Genomic DNA, 12,499 nt, shown 5'->3' with positions numbered 1-12,499 from the left:
TTGCATAAAAGATCGTAATATTATTCGCACCTTTTTCATGAAAAACGAACGGTCAAATATTTTTTAACGATGAAAGACAAAATTCGAGACGCGGATAATAAAGTATGACGTTTGCTGTACTTTTCTTTGATTCTTCGAAATTCCGTGAATTTTATTGAAAAGAAATAATTGATGGATTATGTCAGAAGATCCGATTTCTTTGGTTACTTTTAGCATCGCACTAGACGAGACGAAACGAATGATTCGCGACATTCGTCGTTCGTTCGGAACGAAGCAATACAGTCGACTTGTAACGTAATCAGCGCCATTCTTTGATTTGTGCCGTCGGTCAGAAATCCGAGTTTCGCAAGATCAAACGCGAAATGAGCGAATCAGTCTGGCTTCTGGGAGACAAAAGAAAACCCGCCGCGTAATCAGAATAGCAATGATTCAAATAAACCGCGACACGTTTGCAGAACAAAGTCCCGCCGAGGAGAAGAAACAGAAGGAGGAGAAGAAGCGGTACCTGCTCCGGAAGCTCAGCTTTCGACCGACCGTCGAAGAGCTCAAGGAAAAGAAGGTAACTTGAACACCCTGCCATTCGGAAATAGAGAAGTCTACGGTACGGGATCATTATCGAGTCAGAAATAAGTCCTTTATCGAAGTTAGAACCTCTAGTATCGACTTCTCGAATTGTTTCGAAGACAGAGAGAGATGAAACTTTGGTTCATTGAACAGATCATCAGGTTCAACGATTACATCGAAGTCACGCAGGCCCACGACTACGACAGAAGGGCCGACAAACCATGGACGCGGTTGACACCTAAGGACAAGGCAGCCATTAGGAAGGAGCTGAACGAGTTTAAGAGCTCGGAGATGGCCGTTCATGAAGACAGCCGACACCTCACTAGGTGCGTGCACGAACTGATTCTCAAAGTTAATCATTCTTCTCGTCTGAAGCTCAGATCGTTGATTCCGATCGAACCGACTCAATGGACAATAATAATCTCTTTAGAATCTTACCAAGGCCGAGAGACTTTAGTGTCCCTCTTAATTTTAAATTGCCCGATCTTCTTTTACCAGAGAAACAAACATAACGTCATAACAGCGATAATTAACAGTTCAAGTGATTTCTTTGATCGTTAACGAAGTCGCGATTTAAAGTCGAAAGGACTTTCAGTCGATTAATTAACCCTCTGCGGACGGAACCGAAAGTTGCTAAATTGTCTGATGTCGCACAGAGGAACGCTACTTTGCCCAAGAAAGAGAGAAAGAGAGAGAGAGAGAGAGAGAGAGAGGAAGAGAGAAAGATTTAGTCGAACGATTTTCTTTGCTACACTTTTGTTACACAGAGCGACGTTATTCAGAAATTGATTTGATTGCGTGAATTACATGTTACAGTTTTCTATGAATCGGTGTCATGCGAACACCGATACGAAGACATGGTTTCCGTCTGCAGGTATCGCAATGACAACTAAGATTCCAGTCTCCCCGGCATAAATTGTCGATTAGAAGAACGTTTCTTCGCTTCTTTCTCGTTCGTTTTACTGACCGAGTTACACGTAGCCTCCCCTCGGGAACCACCCCCGATCCTCACCCCCTCCGCCACAGACACACCTGCCGACCGGAAGTAGTCGATAGACACCACGAACGTAGGCGTTTAGCTGGCTCACCCGCCGCACCCAAACATAAATGTAACGTGAATCTATAATACAACTCTTTGTTATTTCTACGAACTTTCTTCTTTATCACATAGACACATACACGCATACACACACGGATACACGCGCCCACACACGTTTATTGTACATACTCGCCCCCGTCCCTCCCGTGAACGACGTTCTTCCGCACGATCTTTCTCGGGAATTCGTGCACGAAAACGCGTACCATTGCGCTCGTGAACAAACTCGCGTAAACGTGTGTTCCAGTGGATAAACAAAATTTTCTTTTTGTTGTGTCTGCAGCCGCGTCGTTAAACTTAGACCCGCGGCACGTTTCTTTCAATCCGTTGCGCGTCACGAGAAACCGCAACGTTGTTCTATTCGCAACTATGAAATCACGTTCGTTGAAATTCGACTATGAAATAAAAACATACGTTTACTCTTTTTGGTAGTTTCTGCCCCGAACACTGTTGTTGTTTTTTTTCGATTCTGAGTTCGTTCGTTTCTGCATTTGCATCTTCTTTCTGCATTACACTTTCTATTTCTATTCTCTTCTTTATATATTTCTATTCTTCTCGTCCGTTTCTTCTTCTTACTCGTACTTTCTACTCGACCCTTTATCTGTTCCGTCACGTTAAACAAATTTATATCTCACCAGTACACCCATGCCCCAGGACAATGTTCTTTTTCTTTTCTTTTTTTGTCTCTTTTTTTTTACACAACGAGTCGTCGAAAGAATCATTCGGATACCGTCCAAGCGAAAGCAGTATTAATGCTGATGTCCGTGATCCGTCCCCAAAGGGTTAAATCTGTTCCGCTCGATGAATGTCACACGCCCCACGATGACTAGAAATCTGTTCACCCGTGCACCATGAACCCTCGAACGTCGATCGGCGACTGCTGCTGTCATTTTCACCTCTCGACGAACGGCGACAACGATGATCCAATTGTACCGTAACCCTTTGTGCTATTTTACGTGTCTTATTAATTTTACATGTCTACGACTTATAATTGCTAAACCGCATCGACGAGCTATTCTACAAGCATAATTAACAGACCGCGGATCTTCATGCAAAATAAAAGTTGTCTCATTTACTTATAGAAAACATAGTTTCTATGAAAATGTCCTTCTTCTCTTAATAACAATACTAGATTGGAAATAACGTTATTCATTTTTCTCGCGATCGCATAAAACCCGCGGTCTAGCAATCACTATTCGCTAAATTAACACGTTCCGTGCCACGTGTACCATCGATGGTACACGCTTGCATGTTTACTTAGTGAACTGAAGAAATTGTTTACAAGAAATTTAGAACCGAAGAATCAATTTCCACCGCAAGAATGGGCGTTGATAAGTTTTTGTTACGTTGTTATGTGTACGAGAATTAATAATTGCACGTAATACATCAAGTTTTAGTAAAATATCAAAGTGTGAAGATTCGAGTAAAAAAAGCTCGGCACGGAACGTGTTAATTAACAACCGCACAACTCCGAAATCTCCGCAATAAATTAAAGCAAACCTCGCGGACAAGGGTGCACAATTTCGTTAGAAACTTTCGATGCACCGAACAACACGGATGATCGCAACCGGTGAAAATGACCGACAGCGATCGCTGACCGAGGGTTGCCCCCCCCCCTAGCCCCAACACCCCCGCCCCTCCGATCAGCGAACTAATTAAATCTGGTGATTCGTCGGTTCCAGGTTCCACAGGCCATGACAATTGCAATGTGTTGAGGTGCTACAGTGTGGTGCGGGTATAGGTGAAGGTGCAGTGTGGTGGCCTCGCGTCGAGGCTGGATAAAAAGAAAGAATAAAAAGTCGGGTATCTCGTTGTTTCCGGGGGATCATACACCTGCGAGGAAATAACGGGCGGTACTCAGCCGACGTTCACGGTGGGGCTTTTTCTTTTTTCACGTTGCCGTCATTCGCCGTCGACGTTTCATCGTTTTCACCGTTATCATCGCCGATTCACCGTCGTCCGCCGTCCACGCTGACGACGTACCACGTCGCTTCAAGATTGTGATAAGGGTGGATCCGCCTCCCTAATCAATCGCGGCGGGCCACTAGACGATTATCGTCATCGGGGGAAGCTCGTTCGCCGCCGTGACGCGCGTATCCTTCATCCGGCAGGCTTTCCCGCCTGACGGACCGGCGTCTAGCACGCTTCCTAAACGGCTATTGCATTTACCGGATGCAAGCGACGCAACGAAATTTGTTACGAAATTCGTGAGCCGCCGTGACTTCTCTCCTCCGCGTTAACGAGGACTTTGGGATCGTTGGGGTAGCTAAATTATCCCGAGGAACCGAAACGCCGGGGACGCGCGGATCCTCGAACGAAGCTTTTCGAGGATAATGGAGTAAGTGATTTCAGATCGATCGAGCCTCGAGGAGGATTTACGCGGGTCGGAACTGTTTCGCGATCTTTTTTCCATCGATTTTCCACCGAGACCGTGGATCCCCTAAAAATCTCTTGTTCGGAGAGGTCGTTCTTTATCGCGATTAGACGCTTCATTTGGTGGAAGTCTGAGAGCCTTTTTCACAACTGTGAACTCTGTATGAAAGAAGTTTGCTAATTTCTGTTCAAGTGAACATTTTTCATGGAAATTCGTTACACAGGAATTTGTATTTATTTACGATTATTTACCGAATTATTTCGTTGGAAGCTGAAAATATCAAGCGTACGATCTTTTAAACGCGATCACCGATCAGAATCGTGTAAGAACGATCGGATTTGTAACAATCCACGTTGCACAAGAATGGAACGATCTTTCCGGTCAAGGCACTAGTTTATTCATCCAATCTTTCTTCGTTTTATCGAACACTCGACTAAGAACACTTCTCGTGTTCAAGCTCGTTACAGACGTCTGACACGGAGCGCGAAGTATCGAGCGTTTCGCTGTTGCAACGGTTTCCGATTGCACGCGTTTAGTTGTAACAATGGGGCGTGGAATCGCGCGAGGCACGAAACAGTTCCGACGATTGGCCATTTAGGGGTGCGGAATCGTCTAGCGGTTCGCAGGGTTCGCGTGGATCGTTAAATACCGGGGGCCACGACGCGGAAGAGAATCGGAACGCCGAAAAGGGGATCGACAAGCTACGTTTCGTAGAATCCGTTCGTCGTTGTCGCGTCAACGAAGGCGTAGTTAACAAGTTCGAGCGTGATCATCAAGATGGACAGCGGCGGGGAGGACGGGGTGCGCTAATTAATTCACGCGCGAGCGATCGCGGACGAGCTTCCGTCTGGAAATGTAAAAAACACACACACACCTCGTCTCGTTTTCGCCATCGAAGCTAGCTCATCATCAGTGTCACCAAGGCATCACCGTGTGTATACGTAAAACAAAAAAAAAACGATCTTCGCGAATTTTAACCCTTTACCGTTCGTGTGACACGTCTTGTGAATATATCTTCTTGCGAAATACTCGGAGAGGGGGAGAGAGCGAGCCGAAGACAGCGAAACCGTCTAATTAAAGGAAGAAGCAGAATTATCACGGTGTGCGGGTAACTTGAAGGGAAGAACAGAGCTGTGTGAATTTTGAATTTCGTGGTTTCGTATGGAAAATTCGACTATTTTTATGCGTTGACGTTATCCTCGTTTCAAGAATAGAAACACAAACCGCAACGAAGCTTCTCGCGACTTTCGCCGACCGCTGCAATGTGATTTACGATAAGTGCTCTCGCGGGCGCTCTCGCGATTTCCAGCCGATTTTGGCCGACGGCTCGCGTTTATACCGCGTCAACGTTACCGGCGTTATTATTCGTTTATAGGTGTGCAGCCGGTGTCGCGTTCGGAGCGGAAGAGGGCCGGGATCCAATGACAATCTTGCTCGAGTCGACAAGAATATGAATTTTTTCCTTTACTGCCAGGTGTAGTCGCTCTTTTCGGCTGTCTCTCTCTTCTTGCTCTCTACCTCCCCCCTCACTCTCTCACTCTCTCTCTCTCTCTCTCTCTTTCTCCCTCTTTCTCTCTCTTCCTTCCTCTTTCTCTCTTTCTCCCTCTTTCTCCGTCTCTTCCTCTTTCTCCCTCTTTCTCCCTCTTTCTCTCTCTCTCTCTCTCTCTCTCTCTCTCTCTCTCTCTCTCTCTCTCTCTCTCTCTCTGACTCACATAATTTTGCGGAGCTGCCTTGCGGTGCGGACGCTCATCGACTATTGTAAAGATAACTGAAATTAATATGGGAGAAACGAACAAGTATAATGGAATAAATAGACGCTCGATTGACCGGCGAAAGTAGGCAGGGATATGTTCGTCGTGCAGTTACACGAAATCTTTGTACAGGAGTATACATAGCGCGTACCTTTAGCGATTATTATTATTATTATTTTTATTATTATCATTATTATTATTATTTTTATTATTATTATTATCATTATTATTATTGTTATCGCGGATCGCTGGCTGGGATGCGCGATCCTCGCTCGCTTCGATCGCGGAGGAGTCGTCGATCGGTAAGAAATCGACGGGGGCAGTTCGATAGACCATGACTGAACGGCGGAATTGTTTCAGGCTGTAGCATGGATCCTCATTCTCAGAATTTTAACATAGCTTTATTTCACAAAATCTTTGACTCACGTCTAGTGATCGTCGATTCAACGTTATTGTCGCATACGAGAATTTTCAAATAATTTTCTAGAATTTCGCGGCCGAATCTTTATCCCGTGATGTTGAGTAAATAGCGAATGGAAAGTTCGATGAAACTCGAAGATGCTTGTCGAAGCTTGATTGAGGGGAGAAGATAATTTTTGCGATCAAAGATGTTATTGTCAACGAAAAACAGAACAGGCAGAGTGTTGTGGGAAGTGTTGTGCTCTGCACTACAATTACGCTTCGCGAACACGTTCAGATACAATTTAACAAGTGTAAGTAAACTGTTTCTAGCAGTTTTAGTTCGGCAAGTCTCTTGATAGAGAAAATATTCCTCTCCTAAAATTCTGGTTTCCGAACGAAAATCGAGCAACGTTGCTTCGCGCGCAACTACCTAAACACCGTGGGGTTTCCAAGTCGAAATAATTTATCGAAGTGTGCCTCGATCGCCGTAGCAACCCTGTCTCAGTCACTAGATCAATCGATCGCGAGGAATAGCGTAAGGAGATCTTGATCGTCGACTTCTTCCGTATCGAAGGAAATCAAAAGAAATGCAAAACCGAAATGAAAAAAAAAAGAGTTTTGCATCGGAGAGCTTTTTGAGCAGCTTTTCCGATGGAAAACTCGATCGCGAGATCGATTCTTCTTCTAAATAAGTAGTGTCTAGTTTTAACGAGCGTCCAATGCTGCGGGGGGGATCGGACGATCGATCCTTCCCGCAACTCGCCGGCGAACTCAGCTGTTCGATATCTAAAGCCAATCGGAAAAGAAGGAACATACATGTAAGATTCATCGACAGACCGCGGATCTTCGTTGCGAGCGTGACTCTTTCATAAGAAACGTATGAATTCGAAACTTAATTGGCGGTTCTATCGGTTTCTAAATTGAACGGAAATCTTGTCGACGAGCTACGCGTTTTTGCGGTTTTACAAAGTGATCGACGTTAGCGTTGTTGTTGTTTTAAAATTGTTATTTAATTCTTGATCGTTTATCCTTGTTACTTGTTTCGTATTGTCTGATCAGTGTTGATTTTATTACAAATTTGTCATTTTTGTACATAATCTGGTCACAGATATGCGCGAGTCACTGTATGGATGTTGAGGATACAATAAAAAAAGAAAAGAAGAGAAATACTTGCAACGAAAATATAATCGAATTTCGACCCTTTTTCGAGACGAATCTTCCGTAGAAATACACAATTGTTCTTCGCAGTGATGAATATCTCGACTTTCTACGTTCGATAGAAAATTACAATTATAATATTTGATACGAAAGCGACGTGGTATTATACTATACGTAAACGTGTCTCAAAAAAGCGGCAAACATTGCGGTGAACTTAAACAAAAAGATCAAATTGTACATATTTTTGGTGTCGAAAGGAACGATCTCGTCAGAATTCTTCGCCAAAGAAATATGGAAGCGTCAAAGAAAAAGAAAAAAGAAAAATACGAAAATTTGCGATTAAATTCTATTTGAATTCGCGCGCGCGCCCCAGCGATTGAATTACACAAGATCTCGTCGCTCTTAAACGGGGTGCGAATGAATGAAATGAAAAGAGCATGATCTCGCAGTTGGATCCGCGGTCCGCCGTCGAGCGTTAACCACGAGCATTTTTACTCCGCCGAGTTCCAGGCAGCAATCGTGTACACTGTAAATAGGGAGAATTGTTTATTCGTCAGTCGACGATCTTATACTACAAGGGCGTAGGAGAGAGCGCGACGGTAAGGGGGAGGTTTTCTCGAAGCGTCTCTCTCTCGTACCATTGGTCGAGCGCCGTGGCTACCGTGTAGTCGAACGAATTGTAATCGATTTTCTCCGGGATCGCGTGTGCTCTGTGTGCGAGACCGAGTGCCTGGTTATGCGAGTGCCGACCTCCTGGTTCGCCTAAGAGACCCGGAGGAGGGTTGCGTGAGAGCGATGTATCCACGGGGAAGAAATATTTTAGGCGAGGATGAAAGGGAGAGAGAAAATGCGAGAAACAATGACAGGAGAAACGAGAACGGCCGCGACACACTGTCGCGGTGCGTTTCTTTTCCCGTCGTTTGTCCTGCTTTTGCACGCGATCTCCGCCATTGTTCGTCGCGAGACGGATCGGCGCGAGACAGAGAGAAACGAGCCCGCGACTGTAAATATTTCTTTTCGAGGCGACCAATCGCGAGCCGCGATTCAAACGCGAAACGAATGCTTATAAATATTGAGCTCTAGGCAAACGAAAAGAGCTGCGCCGGAGGGTGGAACACAAAAAAGAAAAACGACACGTCGTATACATATATAAATATTATACATATATACATATTAGATATGTTATATATAATATATATATAGCACCGTATATGTATATATTATATATAAATATTATATCGAGCCGTACAAGCAGTATGTGCGTTTTCCAGCACAGATAGTTGGTATTTTGTGTACAAATCGATGAGAACGAAGACGAGCAGGGAGAGACACGCGAACCAGAGAACAATCCTTGGATGGCCGAGCGAAACGGTGGAGTACAAAATCTTTCGTTGCTAGGAGAAGCAGGTTTCGGGTGCCGCGTTCAAGCTCAGGTGTTAGATTTTCGACTTGCAAATTGTACATCGTATCCTCTTCGCGCGAAAATCACGATTTATATCGGTTTCATTGGGGTCAGTCTCTCTTGTACCGTGTCGTTCGTCGATCAGACGAGGATTGTTGGATAGTTTCGCCGCGCTGAATCCACGATGATCGTAGCGTGCGTGGGCGTGGCCCAATGAAATTAACGGCGGTGCTGATGCGCGCCCGAATTTTGTGGATCGCTCGCGACCGGGATACGAGGATTTCGAGCGAATCGGAAGTGCATCGAGAGCTGTAAGCGGAAAGGATCTAATCAAATTTCTTACCGATTCCAAGCCAGCTTACCTCGACCGGCTCCGATCCGTCCTCGGACCGTTTCGCGTTCTGCTAGCTCGACGAACGCGTTCCGTGAAACCGTCGACCTCGAAGCCGCCGCGATTCGGCTGTAAACAATCGTAATTACGCGAGTTCAATGAACCACGAAATTTATTCGACCGTCTCGGCGATTGTTTCGAAATGTCGTTTCGCGATATCTCATTCGAATACTTTGTGAAATACGAAGAGTTTCACTGGCTTCGGTTTTTCATATTTTTCTCTGTATCGTAAATTTCGTTGGTTAACTGAATTAACATTGTTTCTAAGAAGTTGCGTTATGCAACTTGCGAAAAGAAGAAAAGATATACAAAATTGATAATTTCGTCAGAAAAGTCGTATTATAGAATGACGGATTCGTTCGTTGATTTATGAAATCAACGAACGAAACGAAAGTTTCGTCGTACTTTGTTGACATTTTTATTCGTTCGTCCGCGAATCATGTGCAATCTGTTTAGTAGGAAATTAATCATACTAATCCGAGTGAATCTGGCGACGCTGGGAACGTGACTAGCGATGAAGATGCATCGGGCTTCGGGGAAAGAAAAAAAATTGTATCTCTGCTAATTTGTACGATGGCAACATGGAAATTCGAGTGTTTCCGCGGGACTAGGATGACGGATTGTCTTGCGTACAGATTTTGATGGATAGCGGGGCCGGGCTAATCGAATCACGGAGAGTTTGCGCCGGCGTCGCTCCGAAGACTTTAACGCCCGATGAGAGCGCGACGACGGATTCGCTGTTTACCGGAGCTTGTGCTCGCGGGGCAACCGATCCAGCCGAATTTGTAATTCGCTGCACTCTGTGCAGATTTACAACGAATCTTGGCGCGCCTCGGTGCACATTCGGCGAACGGCTAGAAAATAGATCATCCGCGGCGCAAATCCGAAGAATCAAAGGTTTCCTGCAACAGCGTAAAATCTTCCGAATTAACAGAACCCGCGGGAAGCATTTCGCAAACGACGCCCCCGAAAATCGATTCGAGCGAGCGCTTCACGAAACACGCGAAATCGAGCGGTGCGTATCCACGAGGCGAAACAAAGTCAGGCTGTAAAAAGAAATTGTCGCTGGCCGTGCGAACGGACGATTCTACTTGTATCATAATAATCTTACGATAGCGCTATTATAAACAATAACGACAGTAACAAACAATAAGGTAACATGTAATTTAAGGGAGCGCCAAGAGAGAGAAAGTGAGTAAGAATGAAAGCGAGAATGGAAGAATGAAAGAGTGACGATGAGAACAAACAAAAAAATACGCGACGAGCTCGCGAGTTATAGTGATCTGTTTGTCACTTAAACAGAAGCAGCTGGTCGAGCTTTTCAGCCGTCGGTCTCGCGATCTCTTCTCAGCACGACGCGCGTTCTTTAACGATCATGCCGATTCCTGGCATCGTCGACGACTTATCCAGACATTGTGAACAAAGGGGAGGGGGGGAAAGAGGGGAACGCCACGATGGAAGAGAGAGAAGGCTCGCGAGGCCGGTGGCTGCGGCCAGCCCGACCGATTTTTACCAAAACAGCTCCGCGGTTCGCGGAGCGGAGACAGTGAAGATTAGACGTAATAACGAAATTTCGTTCTGTTTTGTAAACGAAATCGAAGCACACCCGGCTCGGTCGCCGATCGACGGCCGCAGATCGCCGTCGAGATCGCCGGGATCACGGATGGCGAATTTAGGAAACGAGTACGCGATTTGCGAGCGATCGGTGCCCATCTTTTTTTCTATGTTCGTTCGAATTTCATTTCTGTATTTATCGTTGTTCGTTCGGGGAAGGAACAGGTTTTTTATTCGGTCGATCGTGGACGCCGATTTACAGTTACGTCGTTTCAGTTAGATGTTCATCGCTTTCGACAGTTTGCCTACCGGCTTAAAAAAGGTTTTCTTTTTAACGTTCACCAACTGCCAACCCAGCGAGCTCAGAAACTCCTTGAAATCGAAGTCGTTTCATTGAACTCTTGTCCTACGATCTTTTCTCTCGACAGTTTGTAATTATATCCTAGAAACAAGAGAAAATATATATTTATTGTGTGCCAACGTTTACTTTTAATGCTCAAATTGAATTTTCATATGTCTCTTAGGTATAGTTATACGGAAAGATCTTCGACTCTGTGTCTCATTCGTGATTTTATAGCAGATATAATACCGACATGTAATGTACAATCAGAGGGGGGAGGAAGTGATTTTGCAACGTTTAGATACGACCGGGTGAGACTTTCGCTCGAGACGCGTGCGAGACTTGAACGAGGCGAGCGACAAGGGTTAATAAAAGAGAAATTCAGAAGTTAAGAGAGTACTTTTTCAAGCTATCGCGCAACCGACACCCACGAAAAACTTGGCAGTCGATATATTAAACGAAAGTTCGTGATCTTCTGATCATCGAGAAGCTTCACCGGTAGGCAAAGCGTTAGCCGATTCGCGGCCATATTTGTCGGGAATAATGTACAACCATGATCGTGTCCTCATTCTCGACCGATACTTATTTATTCAATTGTTCTTGGGAAATATCCGCGCGGATTGCAACGTTCAGATGTCCACGAAATTTGTCAGGGACACACCAAAATCGATCATCGACTTAGAGTAGGGGTCTTTTTAGACCCGGGAACGATCGAGCAACGGTCGATCGCAGACGCGTCGCTCGGTTTACGTGAACTCGGAGGAATGCGTTGTATTATATTATCGAGAGATCGGGAGACCCTCTTTAAGTGTAAGAATAATAATGTATATATATATAATTATATATTATTATACCATGAGAAAGAAAAAAAAACACGCAAACAGACAGACACGTACACACTACGCGCGCATACACAATATACACATTAAACACACTTCGATTGATCGCGCGAGCAAGCTACGGCGCGCGGAGCCGGGCTAGCAATTAAACACTGATCCGCGAGCGATGGTGATGAAAATTGCGAGAAAGGAGAAAGGAGAGATCGAGACGCGCGAAATTAACGAACGAAAGACGGGGAAACACGGACCGCGACGGGGAAAAACAGACGCGGAAACACACCTGTGCGTGCGTCCGCGTTAATTTATCGAGGCCAGGGGGAGGAAGGTAGAGTGAATATGATCGAAAGAAAGAAAATGCGAAGGGGGCAAAAAACCGGACAAAAAACCAGAAAAAATACGGCTGCGTTTTATTCGATCCAGATCCGTTCTGTTTTCTTTTCTCCTATTTTTCTTTTTGTTGTTAGTTTGTACGCACTACGATTTATCGCAATTTATTGTATTATCGATGAAATACTGTAACAAAAATACTGTTAACTATTCTTAAAGAAATTAAAACTTTTGTAAACTGAGAAACCACCGTCGCGAGACGGCGTGTAAGCGTTTTCTGTTCTTGTTCCCTCGAGTACAG

The 12,499-nt window shown here is 44.9% G+C and overlaps 1 protein-coding gene across 9 annotated transcripts in view; it reads left to right on the top strand.

Moving 5' to 3' along the window:
- LOC117220960 (phosphatase and actin regulator 2) overlaps nt 1-12,444 on the top strand; it is a 494,597-nt gene extending 482,153 nt beyond the window's left edge. For 8 of the 9 annotated variants that reach the window (XM_033471505.2, XM_033471521.2, XM_033471540.2 and 5 more), the window contains 3 exons: nt 456-559; nt 718-890; nt 3,343-12,444. In XM_033471505.2, the coding sequence (XP_033327396.2) occupies nt 456-559; nt 718-890; nt 3,343-3,358 (293 nt within the window). In that variant the 3' untranslated portion in view covers nt 3,359-12,444. Of the gene's footprint in view, nt 1-455; nt 560-717; nt 891-1,380; nt 1,439-3,342 lie in introns of all 9 variants that reach the window. The other variant, XM_033471490.2, reaches the window with a different exon arrangement.
- The last annotated feature ends 55 nt before the right edge of the window (nt 12,445-12,499 follow it).

The sequence above is a fragment of the Megalopta genalis genome, chromosome 1, assembly GCF_051020955.1.
Source record: "Megalopta genalis isolate 19385.01 chromosome 1, iyMegGena1_principal, whole genome shotgun sequence".
Taxonomy (NCBI): Eukaryota; Metazoa; Arthropoda; class Insecta; order Hymenoptera; family Halictidae; genus Megalopta; species Megalopta genalis.
This window is presented reverse-complemented; position numbering and strand designations above follow the sequence as displayed.